The sequence below is a fragment of the Cervus canadensis genome, chromosome 21 (genome assembly GCF_019320065.1).
Source record: "Cervus canadensis isolate Bull #8, Minnesota chromosome 21, ASM1932006v1, whole genome shotgun sequence".
NCBI classification, from domain to species: Eukaryota; Metazoa; Chordata; class Mammalia; order Artiodactyla; family Cervidae; genus Cervus; species Cervus canadensis.
Window position 1 is genome coordinate 4,428,424 of NC_057406.1, and position 25,731 is coordinate 4,454,154.

The 25,731-nt window shown below is 54.6% G+C and overlaps 1 protein-coding gene and 1 pseudogene across 2 annotated transcripts in view; one reads left to right on the plus strand and one right to left on the minus strand.

The window, feature by feature from the left end:
• Positions 1-5,029: 5,029 nt before the first annotated feature.
• On the minus strand, positions 5,030-5,141 carry LOC122424131 (annotated as a pseudogene).
• Positions 5,142-23,385: 18,244 nt separating this feature from the next.
• The window catches only part of PHF21B (PHD finger protein 21B), an 81,574-nt gene continuing 79,228 nt past the window's right edge, over positions 23,386-25,731 (plus strand). Inside the window, exons 1-2 of one of the 2 annotated variants that reach the window (XM_043441624.1) lie at positions 23,386-23,861; positions 24,755-24,820. In XM_043441624.1, coding sequence (XP_043297559.1) covers positions 23,808-23,861; positions 24,755-24,820 — 120 coding nt within the window. In that variant the 5' untranslated portion in view covers positions 23,386-23,807. Of the gene's footprint in view, positions 23,862-24,411; positions 24,594-24,754; positions 24,821-25,731 lie in introns of those variants that run through there. The other variant, XM_043441625.1, reaches the window with a different exon arrangement.

Consider the following 25,731-nt stretch of genomic DNA (forward strand, 5'->3'; position numbering starts at 1 on the left):
TATTTGAAAACCAATTTCATTTCTTTTTAAATATGGCAAAGTCAGTGGTCTTAACTCAAGGACTCCAGCACCTGAGGGTTGACCTGACAGGTGAGTCGCAGGGAGAGACAGGAGAGATAAAAACTCCATGTGGATCTACTGAGATGCCCCAGGGGACACCTGTGGGGAGAGGCGCTGGGGCATCTGAGGTTTTGTTTCAGGTGAAGGATGTGCTTCCAACGTTACCCTTTGAGCAAAGGCCCTGCTGGCCCAGAGCCGCGGGTGGTCCTGGTCCACAGACTCCTCTGGGATTTTCTGAAGCCCCCAGCACCCTCAACCCAGTATATCCTCCCAGGGGGCTCTCCTCATGTGACAAGGGGCCCCCAGGATGAGTCTGGGTCACAGCCAGGTGTGTAAAGGGATCTGAACTTGTCAAATCTTAGACTCAGGAGGCAGGGATGGTCCTGTCTCTCGCCTGCTGGAAAGCCAGCCCCCCGCTGGCCTCTGATGCTCCCAGCGTCCCCCTTTCTGAACAGATCGAGCCTCTGTCCCCTACAGGGTCTGTCCACAGCCTTGGGACGAGGGTCCAGGCTCTCCTTTCTCCCAGCCCCACCGCTATCCCCACCACCCACAGTGTTTTTCCCTGCTAAACCCTCATTCTCAATTTCACTTCGGAATTTCATTTTTATGTTCCTTTTCTTTTTTAAGTTCCCCAACCAGCGATGGCATCCATGCCCCCTGCATTGGGAGCTGAGTCTTAACTCCTGGACCCCTAGGAAAGTCCTCCTTTTCTGTTCTTTTGCTCAGAATTTCTCTCCCAGATTTCTTATATTTCAATTCTCAATTTCCATGCCGCTCCCCTGGGGAAACCCTCTCTGACCCTTGGGCCAGGGGGTGCAGACACAGTGCCTGGGCTCCAGGGGTCCACAGCCTGGTGTGGCCGACGGAGCTGCAGTGATGACAGGACAGCAGGGGAGACCCCCCCTACACAGGGAGGCACAGGCTGAAAAGGGGGCGCACCCCTTTCCTGGGAGGACATCAAGGCAACCCGAAGAGACGGATGGGGAGGTGCTGAAGAATGGCCCCGAAAGTGGAGGGGCCAGGTGTCGGTGGGAGACAGAAGCCCCTCCTGTCCACACGCTTCCACCAGCTCCTGCTCGGAGCTACCTGACCGCCGTGCCAGCAGCTTACCCAGGCTCTGGGTGCCCCTCACCTCGGAGGCCAGTTGGCAGTCAACAAAGGGCTTGCAAACTGTGCACGTCACGGAGCTTGGTCCTGAGTCTGAAACACAGTGATGCCCAAAACAGAGGTTACTCTGAACACAGGTGACTCGGGAGGACGCCGCTGGCCTGGCTGGAGCACCCACCCCTGGAGGAGATCAGTGTTTCCTCCTGACTCCCCCACTGATCCTCTCCCCCACTCTGTAATCTGCAGGAATCCTCTAAGCTGTCACCCCCCTCGCAATCCACCTCACCCCTGCAAACCCAGGCGTTAGTTCTTTCTAGGTGAACAGAGAAAAATGGTACCTAATTAAAAGTAGACGTGCTGATGGGGTTCTTTGAAACTTATTTCCTTCTGCAAGCCAGTAATCTCTATCGATCACCCCTTTCAGGACAAATAATTCACCCTGGGAGACAGTGACCGTGTGCACTGTACCTGATTCATCTTAAATGGCTTTGAACTTTTAAAATGTCCCCCTTTAACTGTGGAGTTGAAATAGCTCAGAATTCTCATAATGATTGTAATTATAGCTGCTGTTTAGTTAGTACCAGTAATCTCCTAGACTCTTCACAGCCATTCTCTCTGCTTCCCAGAACTCCTCTGCCAGCCAGGGATTATTATTCCTGGGGTAGGGGGAGATTGAGAGGGATTGGGGATGGATATCTCAGAGAGGTTAAGTAATTTACTTAAGGTCCCACAGCTGAATGGATCTGAACTAAACCTGTCAGCCCATGCTTCCTTCGTCCCCCAGTGAGGCTCTGATTCAAGGACCTCAGAGCTGGGAAGGATCTTAATCACATCCTCACTATTTTGCTTTTTAAAAAAAAACTTTTTATTTTATATTGGAATATAGGATCAAATCAGTCAATCCTAAAGGAAATCAGTCCTGAATATTCATTGGAAGGACTGATGCTGAAGCTGAAACTCCAATACTTTGGCCACTTGATGTGAAGAACTGACTCATTGGAAAAGACCCTGATGCTGGGAAAGATTGAAGGCAGAAGGAGAAGGGGACAACAGAGGATGAGATGCTTGGATGGTATCACTGACTCGATGGACACGAGTTTGAGCAAGCTCTGGGTGTTGGTGGACAGGGAGGCCTGGCATGCTGTCATCCTTTCTGACTGCGCAAATGAGCGACTGAACTGAACTGAATAGCCAATTAATGATTTTGTAGTTTCAGGTGAGCAGCAAAGGGACTCAGTCGTACATATTCATGTATGCGTTCTCCTCCAAACTCCCCTCCCATCCAGGCTGCCACATAACGTTGAGCAGAGTTCCACGTGCTTTACAGTAGTCCCTGCTGGTGATCCATTTTACATATAGCTGTGTGTGCATGTCCATCCCAAACTCCCTAACTGTCCCTCTCCTCCACCCTTGCCCACTGGTAACCATAATTTCATTCTCTAAGTCTGTGAGACTGTTTCTGTGTTGTAAATAAGTTCATTTGTACCATTTCTTTTTAGCTTCTGCATCTATCCTCCCCTCCCCACCACCTGCAGGTGAGGACGTGCCCGGCCTGAGGGAAGCTGAGAACATCTGCAGAATTCAGGGTCCTGGGGGAGGGGTGCTGTGTGGGATAAATGAGGATGGGGGCTGTCTGTGCTCTGGTGGGGGCGGACGGGGGACCGAGGGGGCGACCAGCAGCTGGAAACAGGCTAGACCTCTGCCAGCCAGGGACCTAAGTGCTGGGCGTGTCAGGGAAAAAGGACTATGCCTGGAAGGGGACAGACTGCAGCCAGGCGGGTCTGCAGAAGGAGCAGGCCGACCAGGGCCACAAGCATCACACCCGAAGCTCCTGCCACCACACTGCGCCCCTGCTGACCACCTGACGTCTCCTCCACCGTGATGTCACGGGTGCTCACAGCTCTTCCAGCAGGCAGAATAGATTCCGGTGGATTCCCACGCTGCGTGCTCTGCCAGAAAACCACCCCTTTAGCCAGAAATCAAAAAATAGAAGCGGCCAGGCAGGCAGGAGGAGGGGGAGGGAGAGGGGCAGTGCAGAGGCCTGGGGGTGAGCACGGGTGAGCTTGGGGACCATGAGGGACCGCTGGTGGGCCACGTGGCTGGAGTGATTGGAGGCTGGGAGGGGGGGCGTCAGCTCTCAGGAGCTCTCCATCCCGGGGCCGCCGACTTTGAGCTGGGGAGGGACAGGTGCCTGTTTGATAAACGAGCTGAAAGGAGGGGGGCCCGGGCAGCAGGGCCACGGGAGGTCTCCAGGGGAGGTAAGTGCCCGGGTAGTGGTGGACACATGGAGAGCCACTTCGCGGTGGGGCCCAGGGACAGACTGTCTGTGGGCGTGAGAGCCGCACGGGCGGGGGCCATCCACCCAGGCCCCCAGACCTGGGGGAGGAGAGGGCGTGGGGGTGGGATTCTGTTCTGTTCGCTTCTCTTGGCGGATGACCTCACAGATTGGCACCTGGACAGTGCAGGTGAGGGAGGCCACCTGCACAGAGACAGAGATTTGGCGGCAAACGATCATTTGGCAACCTTGGGACAGAAGAGCCGCTTTGGCATGCAAAGGCAGAGGGGGGCGATCGAGAAGGGAGAAGCTGCCTGAGTGACCCTAAGATCAAGATGGGCCCACACAGCCGGTGTCCAGCCCTGACCCCAGCTCCTCTGGCTGCTGTACTTCGGCTACCTGATTCGAAGAGCTGACTGTTTGGCAAAGACCCTGATGCTGGGAAAGACTAAGGGCAGGAGGAGAAGGGGGCGACAGAGGATGAGATGGTTGGATGGCATCACCGACTCAACGGACATGAGTTTGAACAAACTCCAGGAGATGGTGAAGGACAGGGAAGCCGGGCGTGTTGTAGTCCGTGGGGTCGCAAAGAGTTGGACACGACTGAGCCACTGAACAACACCAGCATGGTTGCTGTAACATATTATCCAAAATAGTGGCTTAAAATAGCACAAACGTATGCTCTTACAGGTCTGAAGGTCACACATCAAACCAGTTTCACTGGGTAGAGGCAAGGCGTTGGCAAGGCTGTCCTCTCGGACTCCTCTCTCATCTCAAGGCAAATGACATTCACCATCGTCACAACCTAGGGTTGAGAGCCACGGAAGAGTGCCTACGGCAGCTTCCCAGCCATGGCAGGACTCCCCTATGTGGGGCCCTGGAAGAAATCTCTTCCTGGGACTTTCTAGTGGTCCAGTCCAATGCACAGGGTTGGGTTCAATTCCCGGTTGGGGAGCTGAGATCCTACATACCTTGTGGCCAAAAAATCAAGACATAAAAAAAAAAAAAAAACCACCCAGATACAATATTGTAACATATTCAATAAAGACTTTTTAAAAAATCTCTTCCTTTCTTGGTCAATGGCCAGCCTCATGGGTACATGCCCTGGACAGTGGCACGGGCTTTGGCACACAGAATGAGTCCACCCTGGACTGAACTCTCTGCTCTCACCGTCTTGAAACTCTTTATCGGTTTTTTTCATCTTAGGGTTCACTTTAATGAAGATGATAATGATGCACATTCCTATCGATTTGGACAAAAGTGTAATGACATATATTCATTATAATGTCATTCGAAGTATTTTCATTGCTCATAAAAACTTCTATACTCTGTGTATTATCTCCCTGCAAACTTCTGGCAACCACCGGTCTTTTCATTGTTTTCATAGTCTTGCCTTTTCCAGAATGGAATATAGTTAGAACCTATTTTTTTCTGAGCCACAAAGGAACAAATCCTTTACAAGAGCACTCCTGGTGCACCCACGCCACCAGACAGGCTCCAAGTGGCAAGTTCCCCCACTTAACACTTCCAATATTGAGCGCTGTCCCACTGGCCCCACCTAGCAGCCATGTGGAGGGGCAGAGGGAAACATGTTGGATATTTGTTCGTAGGAAGCCCACAAATTTTGTGCCCCTTGTTACAATGAACCCAGATTCCTGTTGAGTGTGTTGTAAATCTTTATTATCTTTGAACAAGCAGCTCACATTTTCATTTTGTCCCAAGCTCTGTAAATTATGCAGCTGGTTCTGACTCAGCCCTAACCTCTTAGCTCCAGCAAAGACACCTAGAAATGGACTTCATAGTTTTTTTGAACACTTGACATAATTTTAGGTAATATCCCATGGTATTTTTCTGGTCTAACCATTCATAGGCATTATTACTGCCCCGGGAATAAAGTTTCTGGGTCCTCGTAAGATGTTCTTAAGAGAGGCAATATGGTCGATGAAGATTCAAACACAGGCACTGTTTGAATTAGGGAGTGATTATTCCCATTAAGAAGAGGTTCTTGTTTTCAGAAAAGGATTCCGTATGGGATTCTTTAAATAGCCGGCTTTCCTAATGCATTTTTAATGTGTTTCAACATATTAAAAATTATTTACACGCAGGCTTCTCAGGTCTGGGTGTAGAACCAGCGCTCCCTGAGTGCCCTGTGCCCTGTGCGGCCCCGCAGGGTTCAGGAGGGACTGCGTCTGGCAGGGTGGGGGGAGGTGGTCGCTCTCGGAGGAGCTCTGCCTGCTGGGGATGGGGGTGGGTCACCCAAAGCAGTGACGATGCAGACAGACAGGATCCGGTAGGATGCCCTGGAGCAGCAGCAGGAATGGGAATTCCAGGGACAGGAAGACCCTTGAAGGGGCTGAGGTTTGCAGGTGGGCAGGTGGGCGGGACTCTGGGAAGACCCCGGGCATTGCATCTGAGGGAGGGTCCCCAGGGGAGAGGCCTGGTTGGCAGCACAAGGGCCCTCCTGCTGGTCTGAGGAGCCAGGCCTAGGGAAGAGAGGAGAGAGGAATGCCAGGCCCGGAGCCACGAGGGGGGAAGATCACTGCCCGCAGGAAGGCAGATCAGAGCTCGGGGATCCCGGAGCTGCGGGCGGCAGAGAGGCGCTGTAACCGCCGTCAGACAGCAGAGCAGTGGCCCTGGGCAGACAGAGGCCCTGGGGTGGGAGGGGGGCACATGATTCACAAAGGGCACCAAAGCTGGAACAGGGGGAGGCTCGGGGGCGGGAGGTGCCCTGAGAAAGGTTACCCATTTGTAACTTGGCCATGTCTGACCCTTGCGACTCCACGGACCGTAGCCCACCAGGCTCCTCTGTCCACGAGCTTTCCCAGGCAAGAAGACTGGAGTGGGTCCTACCATTTCCTACTCCAAATCCAAGCTGGAGGGAAGGTCTACGGCTGGATGTGTAGGCAAGTCTTCTTGGACCAGGTGCAGACACAAGGATCTGGGAGAGAGACCCGGCCAGGCCCAGGAGGCTTCTGAGAGCTGATTCTGCTGGACGCTTCCAGCGTGGGGGCAGGAGACACTACTCGGGAAGAAGGCGAGGAGAGAAAAGTTAAATGTGAAACCGGGTGATCCTGGCGGCAGGAGGGACGGGCTGAGGCAGGTGGGCTGGTGGCGGGGAATGGACCAGCTCAGGTGAGCGAGGCGTGGAGGCTGCTCTCAGACACTGCAGGCCAGGAGCAGAGCCCTGGAGGGAGGGAGGTTTGTGGCCACTGATGCACTTCGGGGAGACGGGAAGTGAGGCTGGGGAGGGACGGAGGTTGGAGCACAGTCCGCGGTCAAGGTCAGCGAGAAGCCCATGGCAGTGACAGTAGAAGACACCAGCCTGGGAGCTCCCTGGGGGCCCAGTGGTTAGGACTCCTCGCTACCACTGCCATGGCCTGAGTTCAATCCCTGACTGGGGAGCTGAGATCCTGAAAGCCTTGTGATGTGGCCAGAAAAAAAATTAAAAATTAAAGAAAAGAGGAAGAGACCAGTTTAAAAGCCACGGCTCTTGCGCGGCAGGGCTGCTCAGTGCCCCTCAGCAGGTGCCCGTTTGATGGCCCCGTTGGGACTCCTGTATTAGCTGGGGTGCAGGCTGCCGCCCGTGTCATCTCTGCATCCAGGGTAGCTCCTGGGGCCGCGCCCCCGTCGGCCAGGCCAGAGCACTGTTCAGCAGAAGGCCCAGCCACAGGAACTTCTCTCTGCCCTGCTGACACTCCACTGTTGAGGTCCCATCATCACCTGGGTGAGGTGGCATCACCATCTGCATGTAAAAGGCCAGGGAGCTGGGTCACTCATCCGCAGTCACATGGGGTAAGTGGGACTTCAGGCTGAGCCCGTCCAATTCAGGGCCACCCAGGGTCCTTCCCAGCACTGGGCACTTCTGCCAGCACCACTGGACCACAGCCCCCAGGTAACACTGTCACCTACCCCAGAAGATCACTGGCACCCACCCATGGACAGGTACCACCCATGAATGAAACATCACTTGCCAATGGAACCCCGGCACAAAGGAACGGACACAAAGGGAAAAGAGGTTCCTTAGGACGGGTTGGCCTTGAAACTTGTATAGGACATCCACACAGAGATGGTTAGCAGCAGAATCTCTGGGGATTGGAGGGATGTTGGCATGCGGCTGACCATTGACGCCTCAGCTTCACAGAGGATCCCCAGGGAGACCATATAGGGTGGGACCCTCAGGCGCCAGGGGACAAGCAGGGGCATCTCTTCACCTGGGTGGGCAGGACCACACCTGGCCACGCGGCCCGTCCATCATCAGAGACGCAGGAGGGCAGGAGCAGCGCTGTCCTCCTTGGCCCCGGGGGCAGCCTGGTGTGTGGTGTCCCTTCCCTTTTCTTTTTCATTCAGAAATAGCTGCTGGACTTCCCTGAGGGTCCAGTGGTTGAGAGTCCACCTGCCAATGCAGGGGGCACTGGTTTGATCCCTGGACCAGGAGGACTCCACGAGCCACAGGGTGAGGAGGCCTGAGCACTGTGTCGGCTGAGCCTGCAAGCCCTAGAGGCCACGCTCTGCAAGAAGAGAAGCCACTGCAATGAGAAGCCCCTGCTCATCCCAACTAGAGAAAAACCCACTCACCAATGAAGACCCAGTGCAGCCCCAAATAATTAGCTACTTAAAACAAACTCAGGGCGGCCAGAATTTGGTATAAGAAATCAGTGAACAACTATCATGTATTAGTGCATATACATGGAATCTAGAAAAATGGTACTGATGAGCCTATGTGCAAGGGCAGGAATAGGGATGCAGACTCAGAGAACAGACTTGGGGACACAGTGGGGAAGGAGAGGGTGGGACGCACAGAGAGAGTGGCATGGAAACACACACATCACCATCTGTGAAATAGATCGCCAGTGGCAATTTGCTCAAACCGGTGCTCTGTGACAACCTGGAGGCATGGGATGGGGTGGGAGGTGGGAGGGGGGTTCAAGAGGGAGGGAGCATGTTTACCTATGGTTCATTCATGCTGACGTGTGGCAGAAACCAACAAAATGTTGTAAAGCAATTATCCTCCAATTAAAAATAAATACATTTTTTAAAAAAGAAGTCAATGATTTCTGTAAAAATGGAATTGAATAATACATTTTAAAAAAGATTTTAAAATCTTTTAAAATCTATTGTGGGTCCCACTGGGCCAGCACGGGGTATCCCCTAGTGGTTCCCAAGCTCAGCCTCCCCGTCATTAGCTAGGCAGTGAGAGAAATAAAGGGCTGGCCTGCGGGACTGGGGAGGGGCAGCCAGTGATTTTCGGAGAGCAGATGGGTTTGGGGGGTAGGTTGGTCTGGGAAAATAAGGCAGGATGGCTGCAGACAAGGGGAGGGTCTCTGGTGGTGGCCAAGACCCCTTCCCCTTCATTTTACAGACGGGAGCCTGGCTTGGGGAGAACGGAGCAAGGAGGGTGCAGGGACCTGAGGGGGCGCTCGAGCCCAGGGTGAGCCCCTCCATCCTCAGCCGCGTCCTGCCGTGGGAGGTACGGTGGCCTTGAGCCGGCAGAAACTGGACATGGTTCCACCCCGCACCTCTTATCGGCAAGGACCTTGGCAGTCGCTTTCGTCTCTTGAGCCTTGGTTCTCTCACCTGCTCAGCAAGGCTCAGAGGCCCCTCCAGCTCCGCCGCCCTCACAGGGTCACGCGAGGATCAGACCAGATGGGGCGCCTCTTCCAGACCAACCCATCCAGTCCTCTGCTCAGGGGCTGGCTTCTGGCCCACTCAGCCAGGACTAGGGGACTGGCCGTGTCCTCCATTAGAAGCAATCGAACAAGAGAGAATGCAAACGCTTGTTCCCGAGGGAGACGGGTGTCCCTGGCAAACCAGAGCGCTCTCTTCTGCTTGCAAACCACAGGTCAAGGAGACCCAGGATGAGCCGCCCCGCAAGTTGCAGGTGTGACGCGCATTCTGTGGCCGCCAAGGAAAACGGCCTCGACACACGGCCCAGATCAAGGTCATTCTCTACAGGGCCTGGAACGGGGGTCGGCGTGAACCTGCTGTGGAGTGTTCTTGGCGCTGGGACTGGAGAAGGACGGGGTGTGCGGCTAGCGATCCGGCTTCCTTGGAAGAAATTTGCAGAATGTGGATGGAGCTGACTTTCCTTCTGTGCACCAAGCAGAAAGAGCTCCTAACAAGGGGGCTCCTGGTGAAGAGGCTCCCGTTCCAGTTCCCGCAGCGTCCTGGGCAGCTGGGAGCCCCGGCCCCCAGGTGAGACCCCACTATGGCTGGGTGAGAGAAGTGCCTACAGATGCCGTGAACATGGGCTCCTGAAATGCCCTGGCTCAGCTCCCAGCTCTTCTTCCCCCCTTACTGGGCATCAGGATGCGAATTCAGCGCCTGCTCCACATCTTTGAGCGCCATGGGGTTCAGCACCCCTCCCTCCCCCAAAAGGGAGACGAAACTAACATTTTGATGAGACCCTCTTATGCAACAGGCCCCCTGCCCACTGACTTCATTTTGAAGGAGTGGACACTGGGGCTGGGAAGGCTGATGTTGGTAGGGGGCAGGTCCAAGGGGAGGACACGGGTGTGGGGTCAGGGGAGGCCAGACCCCGGCCCCAGCTCCACAGTCCGCTCACTTAGAGGAGGTGTCAAACTCCCAGGATCTCGGTGCCTTTGGATGAGGGGAGAGGGTAGAAGGAAAGAATTCCAGACGCCCTACCTCAGAGAATGCTGAGAGTCTCAAGTGAAAATAAGGGCTTTCCAGGTGGCTCAGTGGTAAAGAACCCGTCTGCCAACACAGGAGACGCCGGAGATGCAGGTTTGATCTGGATGCGGGTTGGGAAGATCTGCTGGAGTAGGAAATGGCAACCTGCTCCAGTATTCTTTTTTTTTTTTTAATTGATTAATTAATGTATTTAATTTTTGGCTGTGTTGGGTCTTCATTGCTGCGTGGGCTTTTTCTGTAGTTGCAGAGGGTGGGGGCTACTCTCTAGTTGCAACGCGTGGCTTCTATCACGCTGGCTTCTCTTGTTTTGGAGCACGGGCCGTAGGTGCATGGGCTTCGGTAGTTGTGGCTCCCCGGCTCCAGAGACAGGCTCAGTATTGGGGTGTACGGGCTTAGTTGCCCTGTGGCGTGTGGGATCTTCCCAAACCAGGGATCGAACCCATGTCTCCTGTGTGGGCAGGTGGATGCTTCACCACTGAGCCACCAGGGAAGCCCTGTTCTGCGTTTTTAGGAGATGGGATACATCAGCAGCTGTCTAGCCCTGGGTCAACAACTGTGTTCAAATTCTTCTCTGGCCGCTATCAGGCAAATCTTCAGAACTTTCAAATTCACATTTTTCTTATATACTTAGCTTTCTCACTCCTCCCCGATTTACGAACTTTGAAGTGTTTTCTAATTCCCCAATAAATGAGTCATTATTGCCGTTAACACTAGTTCTTGGCCTCTCTCATTGCAATAGTAATGATGCTCATTTCATCATTAGAAATGTTATTAATAACTCGTAATTCCATAACTACTATTTTGCCAGGGACAGCCACATGGCAGTTGAAAGATTTTTTTACCTGTGTCCTCCGCAGAGGGTGACACAGCCGGACTAGGGGCCTGTACCCCTGTCTCCCAGCCAACAGCGTTTTCCACTGGCAACAGTGGTCGGTCTCCCAGCCAGTATTTGTTGGGGCTGTTCTGTGAGGGAAAGCATCTCTTTATTTTTTATTAATTTTTACTGAAGTCTAGTTGACTTGCAATGTTGCATGAGTTTCAGGTGTACGGCAAAGTGTGTCAGTTAAACACACACACACATCCACTCTTAGATTCTCTTCCCACATAGGTCATTATTGGGGATCTTTTGTGAGCCCAGCAGAGCTGTGACGTGGGCGGTCGGACACCAAGCTTGGACCTGGTCTAGTTTCGGTTAGAAACCATTACGTACTTCCTTGGCTAAGTCATTAGATGAGTTGGCCTCAGTTTCCTCATCTATATAATGGGGTTGGAGGGTGAAGGGTTAAAATGAGACCACACAGGAAGTCCCTATCATGATGCCTGCCATTTAACCTGCGCTTGCTCAACAAGCCCCCGGTTATTATCACTTGAAACGCCTGTCGGGTACCTGGGGCGTGCAGGATGCTGACAAGGACTGTCTGATTTGGCTCAAGTGAGATGCGGGGAGGCAGGGTGGGTGCAACGGGAAGCGAGGCGCTCTGCCGCTGCTGCTGTGGCATTCAGCTAACCGAATGGGTGGGGAATAAAAGAGGTTTGTTTCAAAAGTGCTTGAAAGTTTTCAATGAACTATGGGAAAAAATCTGGGCTGAACATGCGAATAATAATTGAGCTCACCATCTACTTCTGCAGACACCAGCCACTGAAGGCAGAGGAAGTCGGATTCGAGGACAGTGGAGTGCCAAGGTTGAAGACGGTTTCTCCCCCATCAGGACCAGAGGCAGAATGTGAAACTCAGCTTGCTGGGGAATAAGTGAAGCGCCATCTGATAAAGCCAGGCTGTGTGTGTTAGCTGCTCAGTCGTGTCCGACTCTTTGCGACCCCGTGGACTGCAGCTCGCCAGGCTTCTCTGTCCATGGGATTCTCCAGGCAAGAATACTGGAGTGGGTAGCCGTTCCCTTCTCCAGGGGATCTTCCCAACCCAGGGATCAAACCACGGTCTTTTGCACTGCAGGCAGATTCTTTAGCACCTGAGCCTCCAGGGAAAACGGAGTCAGTCTGGGGTGCTACCAATTAGGAGAGTTAGATCCAGCCTCAATCCTCCAATCAAGGAGATTCAGGACTTGAGTTGGGGTGGCCCCGAGAAAGAGGTGGAATTCACAGTAGGATGAGGCCTGGCTGAGGAAGGAAAGATGGGGAGCGCATTGGTGTCCTGGGGTGGCCATAACAGAGTCCCAGGTTGGGCAGCTTTAAACAGCAGAAACGTGTCCTCTCAAGGTTCTGGGAGCCAGACATGCAAGATCAAGGCACTGGCAGGGCCGTGCTCCCTCTGAAGGCTCCAGGTGGGAATCTGCTCCACGCCTCCCCTTGGCTTCCGTGTGGCCAGCAGTCCCAGGTCCGTGGTCACGTGACATTCTCTGCATGTGTCTCTGCGTCTCTCCCACTTTCATTTCTCCTATGAAGGGCCCACCCGACCCTGGGATGACATCGTCTTAGCTTAGTGAGATGGGCAATGACCCTATTTCCAAATAAGGTCACCTTCTGAGGTTCTGGGGAGGTTGCGAATTTTGTGAGGATGTATCCAACCCCATATAGGAAGGAAAGTGAAGGGAGACAGATCAAGAGGGGCTGACGACAAACCTCGCTCCCCCTGCCTGCCCCTGCACTGGACCTGGCCGTTTAGGGTTCACAAAGCATCCCCAGAACATGCTTCGGGGAAGGTAGGGCCTTGACACCCCCGACCTTGTCATGTCCCCAACCTCCCCTCTCTGGCTCACCCTACCCCACTCCAGCACCCAGTCCCCCAGGCCGGAAACCCAAGGCTGCCCTGGACGCCCTCCTCTCTCTCACTCCCCTCCCCTCCCCTGTCCACCTGCATTACGATCACTTTTCCCGCCCCGAGGGTCCCGCTGCTTGGCTCCACCCTGGCTCACCGTCCCAGGCTCCAGGGTCGGGGGCTGAGACCCTCCATCCAGTGGCGGCTGTGTGACTGCTGATGATCCGCCGCTCCTCGCCCCAAACCTCCAAGGCCCCTCCTCTTGGCGCCTGATGCCAGGACCTCTTCCAGGCGGCCGCTTTGCCAGGGTGTCCTGTGGGTGTTGGGGACCCAGCTGAACCCAGCACTGGCAGTTCCAGAGGGCCAGGTTCTGACCCCGCCATGGCACTCCGGGCACTCGTCTGTCCCAGCACCCGCCACGTGGCTCACACGTGTTGCCAATAGGGAGGAAGTTCACTCACTTTCCACTCACTCCAGCTGGCACGTAGCACTTCGGAACTGTCTACGAGTGGACGAGCCCCGTTTTATATGGAGGGGGAGACTCAGAGCAATAGCTTCCACTACGCCATGCAGCCAGTGGGTGACAGCCAAGCCCCCAAATACCTAACCTCAGGGGACTCCAGAGGTTAAGACTTCGCCTTTCAATGCAGGGGAGTGCAGGTTCAATTTCTGGTCTGGGTGCTAAGATCCCACATGCCTTGAGGCCACAAAACCAAAACATAAAGCAGAAGCAATATTATGACAAGTTCAGTAAAGACTTTAAAAATAGTCCACACCAAAAAAATATTCTTCTTAAAAAAAAGACTTACTGAAAAAACCCACAACAAAAACCCAACCTCAACCAGCTGGGCTACCCAACTCCCTTTCCTGCTCAGGAAAGACAAACAAGGGACCCCAAAGGGTCATCGTGGGGTCCCATCATCAGCCTCCAAGAGCCAGCGTCCGGGCAGACTTGGGGCAGCACTTCAGGGGCCATGGAGATGCGCTGAGCTCCTCTCCATGTGCTCAGCCCTGCAGCTGCTGCTCCGGGTCCCCCCTGGGTCCCCCCTCGGCCCCAGTCCCTCCCAGACCTGCCCCTCGGCCCGTCAGCCTGGTTTGTCTCACAATCGCTGTTCGACCAGGCTCACAGGTTGGACGCACAGAAGTCTTGGGGAGTCCTATCTGTCCTAGCAGTCCTGCCTGGGTGGGCTTCGCCCTAACCCCCACCTGGTCCTCAGCCCGCCTGCTCCTCCCCTTGGGCAGGGCTGGGACTGGCCTGTCCTCCTGGGGCAGCATCCTCACCAGTGGTGAGTCCCTGCTGTGTTCCTCTGCTGCACCCGAGGCTTCTGTGATCATCTGGGAGGCCCCGGTCTCAGGAGCTGTGGGCTCGCCCTGAGCTCTCACAACTGGGAGCCCTGTGACCCTTCACGGTAACCTGCTTCTTAAGTCACCATGTTTGGGCTTCCTTCCCACAACCCACAGACACTTCCTGGGATCATCCCTGGGGGGTCACCCCCCAGGGATCACCTCCCGGCTCAACTCCTTCACGGGCATCCTAGTTCAGGGTCAGCTTCTGGCTCAAACCCAAGCTAAGCTACCACCTCCCCCCTCTCCCGGCACACCCGTGTCCACACACCTGCGCACCCCTGCCTCCGCTCCAGGGCTCTCTGGGGACCTTGCCCTGCGAGGCCCTGCCCCCAGGGCTGCAACCAGAAAGCAACAGAGCTGACTCAAGCCCGGAACTCCACAATCTCAATCCTCAGCTACCAATTAGGTGACTTGTAAAGGATCCAATTGCTGTGAGCCTCAGCTTCCCCATGTATTCCCCATGCTTTTGGACTGTGGTGTTGGAGAAGACTCTTCAGAGTCCCTTGGACTGCAAGGAGATCCAACCACTCCATCCTAAAGGAGATCAGTCCTGAGTATTCATTGGAAGGACTGATACTGAAGCTGAAACTCCAACACTTTGGCCACTTAATTCAAAGAACTGACTCACTGGAAAAGACCCTGATGCTGGGAAAGATTGAAGGCGGGAGAAGAAGGGGACGACAGACGATAAGATGGTTGGATGGCATCACCAACTCAATGGACCCGAGTTTGAGCAAGCTTCAAGAGTTGGTGATGGACAGGGAAGCCTGGCGTGCTGCAGTCCATGGGGTCGCAAAGAGTCAGACACGACTGAGCGACAGAACTGAACTGAACTGAACTGAACTGAACATCCCCAGGTATAGTGGAGGTGATAGCAATCTCCCCACCCCCACCCCAGGGTCTCGTGAGGGCCAATGGGATGACAGAGTGTGAAACCCAGCAGTGGGGAGGGGGGCTCCCTCCTCGGCGCTCCCCACCTTGGGTACATCTCCTCCAGCATCTCTTCTGGAACCTCCTGTGCGGTGGCGGGCTGACGGTGTCGTCCCTCCCGCACGCCATCTGTCATGTGGAGCAGGACCCAGCCCTTTCTCACCCTGTTCCCCAGTAATCACCCCTCACTCCCCTGGGTGCGCTTTGGCTTGCACACGGAGAGAGGAACCAGACTCGGGGTCAGACAAGTGAAAAATAACTTCCACTCTTGCTCTGCAGAAAGGTTCCAGGCTCCGAATCACTGCTGGCTTGGAAGTCTGGAAGTAAAACCATCACCAGGGACGTCCCTGGCGGTCCAGTGGTTAAGAATCCACCGCCAGTGCAGGGCACACGGGACAACTAAGCCTCAAGTACCGAGCCTCCACTCTAGAGCCTGTGCTCCGCCACAAGAGAAGCCACTGCGGTGAGGAACGCTTGCATTGCAGCTAGAGAGTGTGCCCTGCTCTTCACCACTGGAGAAAGACTGCATGCAACCGTAAACAAATAATTTTCAAAAGCCATCACCAAATGTGAGAGGAAACCAGAGGACCAATTCCACCCTTGGGTTTGTTGGGTCTTCCGGGCGCACAGGTGAGAGAGACCAGGGGCTTGTCCCCCTTCCTGCCGCCCCCCATGCTGTGTGTTCCCTCCCTCCTTGTAAAGGGCATCCTTCATGCACGGGCAGCGCACCCACGGGGTCTCCAACAGGAACCTCACAGCTGACTTAGAGCCTCTGAGGATGTGGGTGTGAAAGTACTAATTAGATGGACACCAATGACAGAAGCTCTGGGACAGAAGCACTCTCAGGTGGGGCTGAGACTCGACTCCCGTTGTGCGGTGGAATTTGCCCTTGGGGCACCCACAGTGAGGCTCCGGGCCATCAGGGACCCACCCGGGGGCGGGGGACTCTGTCCATCCCTGGCCACTTTCTCATTTGATGCCGCCTCAACCACTTTTAACAAGTGAAGTGTGGCATAAAATTTGCTCAGTCATGTCTGACTCTTTGTGACCCCACAGACTGTAGCCCGCCAGGCTCCTCTGTCCATGGGATTCTCCAGGCAAGAGTACTGGAGTGGGCTGCCATTTCCTTCTCCAGGGGATCTTCCCGACCCAGGGACGAAACTCAGGTTTCCTGCATTGCAGGCAGATTCTTTACCATCTGAGCCAATAGGGAAGCCCCCCAAACTCCCAGAGGTGAAACCAGGAGCCTGTGGCCACCTGCCAGGCCTTGACACTGGTTTCTTAGATGGCCAGTTATCACCTCCCCACTCTGTCCTTCCCAGAGAACTTCGTGCTGGGAGGTGGTGCAGAGATGCTCCACTGGGGACATGGAGATGGGGCCACACTGCCCAGACCACCACAGGCTCGCCGGTTCCCACTGCTCAGCGCCCGTTCCTCCTGTTGGGGGTCCTGAAAGCCTTCCTTCAGGGCTTCCTTATCTTGAATTACTGAGAGCTGGTATCTTGGGATCCAGCAGACCGGGTTCAAATACAGGGCTCCCAGCACCCAAGAGAGGTGACTGGGTGAGTTCACATCACTGCACCTCACTTTCCCATCTGTAAATGGGGCATCATGTCCTAATTTCCCTGGGCTACTGTGAAGAGACAATCAAATAATGTACCTAACACACCCAGTCAGGGCAGGCACTTGAAAGCCCTCTGCAAGCACTAATTCTGGTCTCCCAAGCACCACCTTCCTGGTTCCAATTCTCTACTGTAGCCCAGTGGACATTCCTTTCAGTGAAACAGAGGTGTTCGCTGGGGCTGAGACAGAGGAACCGACGTGAGCTCTGCAGTGGAACCTAGGACCTAGAGCTGGCAATGCTGCGTTGAGAACAAAGTTCTGCCAACAGGGTAGATCTCCTGCCACGTGTCCTCACCACAAAAGAAAAAAGTAAATGAAAAATATGCTTTTAATAAGGGAGACAAGGTGAGGGCCTTTTCTGGTGGTCCAGTGGCTAAGACTCCATGTTCTCAATGCAAGGGGCCCAGGTCTGATCCCTGGGCAGGCGCCTCCCCTGTGGCTCAGCTGGTGAAGAATCTGCCTGCAGTGCAGGAGACCTGGGTTCGATCCGTGGGTTGGGAAGATCCCCTGGAGAAGGGAAACGTTACCCATTCCAGGATTCTGGCCTGGAGAGTTCCATGGACTGTATGGTCCCTGGGGTCTAAAGAGTCTGACACAACTGAGAGACTTTCACTTTTCACTTTCAGGGAACTAGATCCTGCATGCTGGAACCAAGACCCAGCATAACCAAATAAATGAAAGTGAAAGCAAAAGTCACTCAGTCGTGTTCGACTCTTTGCGACCCCACGGACTGTAGCCCACCAGGCTCCTCTGTCCGTGGGATTTCCCAGGCAAGAATACTGGAGCGGGTTGCCATTTCCTCCTCCAGGGGATCTTCCCAACCCAGGGATTGAATCCGGGTCTCCTGCATTGCAGGTGGATTCTCTACTGTTTGAGCAATCAGGGAAGCCCATCCTTACTCTTTAGCCAACTTGTCAATAAGTGTGTAGTTTAGAAATGCGTTGTGGATCAGCAAAAGTTTCTGCAGGCAAAAGCTTTGAGACTTCTTGGAATAACTGTATTTGAAACAAAAATGTCAAACTGTAGTCAATCAATGTCTGGCTGAGATCTAAGAGGGGAACCCAGGAGGACGGAGCTCCGGGCCAGCTCCCCTGACCTTGAGCGAGGGTTTCCTTTGAGAGCTGGTGAAGGAAGGACCCTTACAGTTCAGAGGATAATCACTCAAGGATCCCTAGAGACTTTGTGCAAGACAGAGCCTTCAAGGCGTCATCCTGGCCTCAGTGCCTCGGGGGCTCTGACAATTACCTTCAGTCAGCCAGTTCAGTCACTCAGTCGTGTCCGACACTGCAACCCCATGGACTGCATGCAGCACACCAGGCTTCCCTGTCCATCACCGACTCCCAGAGCTTGCTCAAACTCATGTCATCAAGTTGGTGATGCCATCTAACCATCTCATTGTCTATCATCCCCTTCTCCTGCCTTCCATCTTTCCCAGCATCAAGGTCTTTTCTAAAGAGTCAGTTCTTCGCATCAGGTGGCCAATGTACTGGAGCTTCAGCTTTAGGATTAGTCCTTCCAGTGAATATTCAGGACTGATTTCTTATAGGATTGACCGGTTTTATCTCCCTGCTGTCCAAGGAACTCTCAAGAGTCTTCTCCAACACCACAGTTCAAAGGCACCAGTTCTTCGGTGCTCAGCCTTCTTTATGAGTGTCTTGGCTTCCATTCACTGTTATCAGTGCTCAGTCACTTCAGTTGTGTCTGACTCTGCATCCCATGGACTGTAGCTCGCCAGGTTCCTCTGTTCATGGGATTCTCCAGGCAAGAATACTTCTTTCCAACCCAGGGATTGAACCCGTGTCTCCTGAGGCTCCTACATTGCAGATGGGTTCTTTACCACTGAGCCACCATGGAAATTATTGTTATAAATCATGTGAAATGCATTGCTTCAGAATAGAAGGAAGTGGGAGAAGGGGGGTGGGAGGTCAGGGAGCAGATTCCAACTGAAATCAGCAAAAGGTCCAAACAGAAGCACATTTGCACTTCCTGGGCACGATCCATGGGACCAGACACAAACTCAGGCATGAAGACTAAGAACTAAGGTGAGGTTAATGAGTGTACCAGACACAGGGACCTAATAAATCGCTGTGAATGAATGAGCAGAGTGTCCCCGAGCCAGCATGCAGTTGGCCATCTCAGAGAGCAGAGCTCCAGACATGCTGCCGTGGGTGGAACTGTGTCCCCACGTTCCCACCTTGGAGTCTTAACCTCAAAATGTGGCCTTACTTGGAAATGGAGTCTTTACAGAAGTGAGCAGGTTTAAAGGGTGTCATTGGGGAAGGCCCTCATCCAACATGACTGATGTTCTCATGAAAAGGGGAGATTTCGGAACGTCCCTGGTGCTCTGGTGGTTAGGACTCCGTGCTTCCACTGCAGGGGTCCAGTTTCGACACTTGGTGGGGGATCTAAGACCCCACATGCCATGCAGTGTGGCCAGAAAAATTCAGAAGAGGAAGCCAAAAGCAAGGGAAGAACCAAGACTTTGCACAGAGTGCCGTAAGACAACATTCTGTGGGTTCTTCACTGGGCACATATAAATCCTAGTTAATTTTTTACAGACAATTGTCATACGATTTTGACAAAAACAGAAGATCGATCACTTCTTTTGGCTTGAAGCGTGCTGTGACTTGCTTGTGCATCGTGCAGGGCTCAGTCTAGACTGTCATTAGATTGAAGTCTACCTTCACAAAATAAAAGTAGCGCTACGTGAAAAAGTTTGAAACAGGATTTGAGGAGAGTATGGTGGTTCAGACAGTTCTTCACTTTTCGAAAAATCTGATGCCAAGCCATAAGCTTTTTGAAGTCTGAGTTGAAAAATTACATTTCCCAAGTATTGCATTTCTGAGCTATTGAAGGAGATTAGAGAAAAAGATTTCTCTTTGATATAATTTTTCTAGTTTCACTGTGTGGAAAAAGAACATATTTCCCATAAATGGGAACTCTAGTCGGCATCTCAAGGAACATGTATTCCAGGGAGAACCGTGAGGCCTTTTTGGAGATAAAGTCCAAAATTGACCCATACTTTTAGATTATACAACTAATAAAAACTACCTTACTTTAATTACAGTTTTCTACACATGATAACTCTGGACATGTTTAGGAAGCTTTCACAAGCCTAGAGTGTTGTCCTGAGTTCTACAAAGCGTGGTTGCCTTGTCTGTTCTCCTCTGTTCAGTGTATGACTTGTATTTTCCTTACCATGGGTTAATTTTTCATTCTCCAAATTAGATCTTTTCCTGGAAATGTTTTTGTGTTTTAATAAATTGTTTGAAACTGAAAAAAAAAAAGGAAAGCCAGAAGAGGCAGGAGCTGCAGGGTCCCCAGGGCTGGACCACATGGTGATGGAGCCACTGCAGCTTGTCCTGGGGTCGGCATGGGACGGAGGAGGCTGTGCTGAAGGCCGGCCCTCACTTTAAGGCCAGTTAAGGGGCAGGGGCTGTGACTGGGACTCTCCAATGAGCAAGCAGCCAACGTCCAGGGCCAGGAGGAACTGAGTGGGTCTGGGGGTAACCTGTGGTTACGAAGGCTAGGAGATGTTGAGAAACTTGCCCAAGATTGGAGGCTCTTAAGGGGTAGACCCAAGTCTCAAACCCAGATATCCAAACCCAGGCTCAGTACGCCTGATCACAATGCAAGTGAAGAGACATCTGGACGCCGGGATGAACTGCCAACACTGCTCACGTCTGTGGTCATGGTTAACAGCCCACCTTTCCAAAAATGAAATGTATCTCCCTTTTGGGGAAGGAAATGGCAACCCACTCCAGTACTCTTGCCTGGAGAATCCCATGGACGGAGGAGCCTGGTAGGCTATAGTCCATGGGGTCGCAAGAGTCAGACATGACTGAGCAACTAAGCACATCTCCCTTTTAGCATTCATTCATTCTCCCATCCCCTCACTCACTTATTCATCAGGTAAGCATCTACTTGGCTTTAGCCCCTACTCTGTTCCTCCCTTCAATATCCACAGTCAGTCCTTTACACATGAATGGGTTATGTTCCAAGAGCACATTCGTAAGTCCAGTTTGTTTGTAAGTCGAACAAAGTTAGCCTAGGTACCCAGCTAACACAATCGGCTACATAATTCTGTACTGTACTATACTGTACTGTAATAGGTTGATAATATTTACCAAACAAATAATACATAAAAAACAAACTGAAAAACTAAAGAAAGCAGTTTTAACCTTACAGTACAGTACCTTGAAAAGCACAGTAGCACAGTACAATAGCTGGCACACAGGGGCTGGCATTGAACAGTCAAGAAGAGGAAGATGAAAAAAAAAGAAGAGTAAGATGGTGGAGCTGAAGGATCGTCAGCAATAGGAGACAGAGGCTTGTGTGCCTGCTCAGTCATGTCCAACTCTTTGAGAGCCCATGGACTGTTGCCCACCAGGCCCTTCTGTCTATGGGATTTCCCAGGCAAGAACACTGGAAAGGGCTGCCATTTCCTCCTCCAGGGACGCTTCCCGACCCAGGGATCAAACCCAAGTCTCTTGTGTCCCTTGCATCAGCAGGTGGATTCTTTACCACTGAGCCACCTGGGAGAGCAGACAGAGGGCAAGCTGCCATTCTGCTCATACCTGATGTTGACGGAACGCATGGTCACCTCTTTGAAAGTTGACACCGTGAAGGTTCTTAAGGAGGGGCTTATTGTACTGTGTCCTGCACACAAGCCAGGCTCCAGTTCAGCTCAGGCCACAGCAGGGAAGCCATGGCCTCGATTATGGGGCAGAAGTCCCCCTTGAACATAAGTTCTTCATGGTGAGTCTCTAGAGGGAGGAGTAAAGAACTGATGTGCAGAAATTAGAAGTTCCCAGAAAAGGCGGCGTTTGAAGTCAATCTTGGAGGGCCAAGAGGACTTTAAAAAGCGGGTTCTGAGAGAAAGGGCATTCTGATGGAGAGCGTAACATGGGCCCAGGGAGGATGGGCTGGTGTGCCGGTCACTTACAGGGTAAAGTGCGTCTGCAGCAGCAGCCAAGGATTCCTGGTAAGTTTCTCTCCCTCCACATAACCAATTCCCTCTCTGTCAGAGAGCACCCAGCCCCTGGCATTTGTTGCGGGCTCAGGATCCGGGTAACTCTGAAAACGACAGTGGGGCATGTACAGGATCATCACGGTAACTCAGATTAAATAATGTAAACTTGTAAACAGGGCTGGCCCTGGTCAGCATCTCCCTGACTCTGTGCAGGTTACGGACAACTTGAACATCCTCTCTGTTGATTCAATTACATACATGGTCAATGAACTTATTGTGAAATTTTACTAAAACCCAGTGACATTTACAGATTACAGTGGGAACCCTGTCACTCTGGCTCTGGGAACACAGATGCGTGGGCAGTCCACTTTACCTGGCTGCCCAGATAAAGCGCTAGGTAGAGGGGACCCCATTCAAGCTGGGCTGAACCTGGAATGGAAGGAGCCAGAGCTAGCCTTTTTTTTACTGCATTTGGTGAGCCCTGCTCGACCAAACCCATGACGGTACTTAGGACAGGCCATGGTTTTGTGAGTCTTCAGCAAAGCTCGCAGAGAAATCACAGCGATTCCTCACTTAAGGGCCTCCTAAAGGCTAGTGCTGGGGTTGGGGAGAAGAAGCCCCCAGTCTTTCGAGGCCCAACAAACACAGAAGTCACCGCCAAATGCCCTGAATAGGAGGCCAGAAGGACATTAGGGTCCCGACCTGAAAAAAAATTCCAAAAACTTCTGCAGACAGTAGAAGCAAGGGAGCGGCATGTTGGCATATGCTGAAAGGGGCATTTGTTGCCTGCGTTCACTGGGGTATTTTGTGTGCTGCAGAGGAATCTGAACCTATAGTAATTTATCAGTGTAAACATTTAACAGTTTAGCTTGAGTAATATGGTTGCACCATTTCTCCCCAGCTTCTCTCAAACATAGTAGGATGCTACCAACAGGGCACAAAGCTTTCCAACGTTAATTGATGAAGATGGTAACTCCACGATGCTATATCCACCCAGAGACGTCAACCTCCTGGCTGTGGGGCTGGGAGTTCTAAAATGCGATGTCCGCAGCTGTGGTTATAATTGTTTCATGTCACATTGACCCGGCACGTCTACGATGTTTAACACCAGTCTTAAAAAATTCCAATGACATCTGTTGAGAATTTAATTGTGAGTGTAAAAAAAAAAAAGAAAAAAAATCATTAAAGGCACAGTCAAGAGATCAATTTTCAGACTGTTTAAACAACACGGTGGCCATCAGGCGGTGGAGGAATCTGGCGACCTGACTAAGTTAATCTCCTGAGTGGCAGCGCCGAGTGTGCAGGGGGCAGGAGTGGATGGAAGACAACTTAAAATAAGTAGAAGACGGGCAAACAGGGATGAGGCGAGAGCCAGAGGAGACTAGGAATGGGAAAGTGGGCCATCTCCCGTCCCATCGGAAAGTGTCCCGACCCCGGGCTGATGCGGTGGGCGTCCCGTTTCCCGAGGGTTTGGCTGGAGGTGGGGGCGGAGAAGAAGAGAAGTGGCCGGGGGAGCCGCCAGGAGCCACTTTTGTTCTGCGCTTCGGGCGCCGGGTCGCGGCGGGGCGGCAATGCGCACGCGCGGGCAGGACGGGGGAGGGGCGCATGGGGCGGGGCCGGGCCGGGGGCGGGGCCTGGCCGGGGCGGGCTCGCGCTCGGGCCCCGCCCCCCGCCGCCCCGGCCCGCTGCATCCGGGCACTGCCTGAATAAGCATCGTGCCGAGGCACAACTTTGCCGAGGCCCCAGCGAGATCCAGGCGCGCGCCGGAGGAAATATAGTCCCTGCCTCCTGGCAGCTCGCGCGGGGGCTGCGCTGGGGCTCCCGGCGCCGGGGCCGGGGGTGGGGGGGGCCATGCGCCGGGCCGCGCCTGCAGCCCAGGGACCCGGCGCAACTTGCCGGGCTGCCTGAGGAGTTGGGGGGGCGCGCGGCCGCCTTTCTTTCCCCCCCATCTCCAGACCCCCTCCCTCCCTTTTCGGTCGTGGGGGAGGGGGCTCGTGTCCAACCCCCGCGCCCCCCGCACCATCCAGGGAGACCCGATCCGCCCGCGTCAGCCCCGACTCCCGCGGAGCCGCGCAACTCCCCGGGAGCCGGGGCCAAAGTGAGCGCAAAGTGCTGCCCAAGTTGCCGAGATGGAGCTGCAGAGCCGGCCCGAGGCGCTCGCCGTGGAACTCGCGCGCCACCAGGTAGGCGGTCGGGGGCTGCTGGCTTCGGGAGCCCGGGGTCCGGGGTCCGGGCTGCGGAGCCCCGCGTCCTCTTCTCCGTCGCAGGGCGCGCAGAGCTGGAGAGGCCCCCTCCTTTGAGCCTGCTGCCCCAGGGATGGGGGAAGTGTGTACATGAACGGACTCCCCTTTGGGCTTCCCCTCTGCGCCGCACCCCTCCCCCCCGTTTCGTGCAATCCTGCACAGTTTGAGGGATCGGGGACGCGTGGGACCCGAACCCAGTGTCTTCTCTTTCTCGGGCAGGATCTGCAGGACTAGGGTCCCGGGAGAGGGCCCCCTGCTTGCGCTTGCCCGGTGTGTGTCTGTGTGTGGGGGGTACGCCCACCCCCTCCGCCCCCACCCCCCAGGTGCAATCCTGCACAGTTTGCAAAAGTAGTTTTGGCGATTGTTGCTTGGGCGAGCAGCGGTGCGGCGGCCGGAGCCCGGGCGGTGTTGCGGCGTGCGCGCGCGCGCGCGTGTGTGTGTATGTGTGTGTTGGGGAGATTAGGACGCGACTTGAATATTTATGAGCTTTGCTCGACACGGACTCGCCGTGTTTACTTGGCTCTTTGTTCCTCCCCCCTCCCCCCGGCACACACTCACACTCCCTCGCACACGCACCCGGGCCTGCAAACTTGCACGGCTCGGGGCGCGCCGCCGGGTGGCCGCGGCCCCCGCCCCGCCCCGCGAGCTGCCCCGATGAGGCGGCAGCCACAGGTAAGCGGCCCCACGCGGCACTGCCCGGCCGCCGCGCGTGCGGGACGCGGCCCGGGGAACTCGGGCGGGGGAGGGGGGCGGCGGCCCCGCGGGGCCCCGGGCGCACTGGACCCCCCACCCCGGGGCGGCCGGCCTGAGCCCGCGCCTCCGTGTTTCCGCAGAACGGCGACCTCAAGAAACAGCTGCACGAGCGGCAGCCGCGGATCGCCGCGCTCAGCGACAAACAAGTAAGCGGGCCGGAGCCGGCCCCCCGCCCGGGGTGGCGGGGTGGGGGGCCTAGGAGGGGTCGCCGGGCACTTGGGTAGCACCCTAAAAAGTGCTGGCCTCGGCGCCGCGCACTCAGACTCCCAAAGGAGTCTCTGCGGTCTTCAAAGTTACCCGCCCACCCCCTGCTTCTGGGAAGAAGGGGCCAGGGTCTTGGAGGCCGAGGCGGGGGGCAGCGCGGCTCCCGCAGTGGCCGAAGGAGAGAAGCTGCCCTTAAAAGGCGGCGAGCAGCCCGGCGTCCATTTTGAGTTGGTGGACATGTTTTTGGAATGTGGACAATTCTCCCGGGTCGGTGTCCCCACCTCAACAGCCCCCGTCCCCGGCCTCCCGCGGGCGTTAGGGTGCGGAAAGAGGGGGCGGTCATTCGGGCCTGGACACCAAACTCCTTGGAAGTGGATTTTTTTGGGGGGGGTTTACGCCGCAAATCTTAATTTAAAGAAATCGTTCTTCCCCCGGGCTCCCCCCTCCCCTCCCACTTCTCCGGCATCACTTTTATTCTCGGAACCTGACGCCAGCCAGCTCCCGGGGAACAAAAGAAAGGCGCCCCCGGGACCCCTCGGTTCTGCCCAACTTTGGGTCTCCGGGTACCGGGTGTCCACTGGGGCCCGCGAGGAGCTGCTTGCCGTGGGGACGGGGGACGGGGGGCCCGGCCGCCAACCCCTCCCGGCCCCCTCGGCGAGGAAAAGTTGTCCATTGTGACTTAGTTGCGCGGAGCTCAGCGCTAGAGGGGTTTCAGCACCGCGAACAGAGGCCGCCGCCGCCGCCGCCGCCGGAGCGCGGCCGGCCGCGCGCCCCGCCCCCTCTCCCTCTCCGCCCCCCGCCCCTCCCCTCCCCCTCCGCGCCCCTCCCCCCACGCCCCCTCCCCGCACTCGCA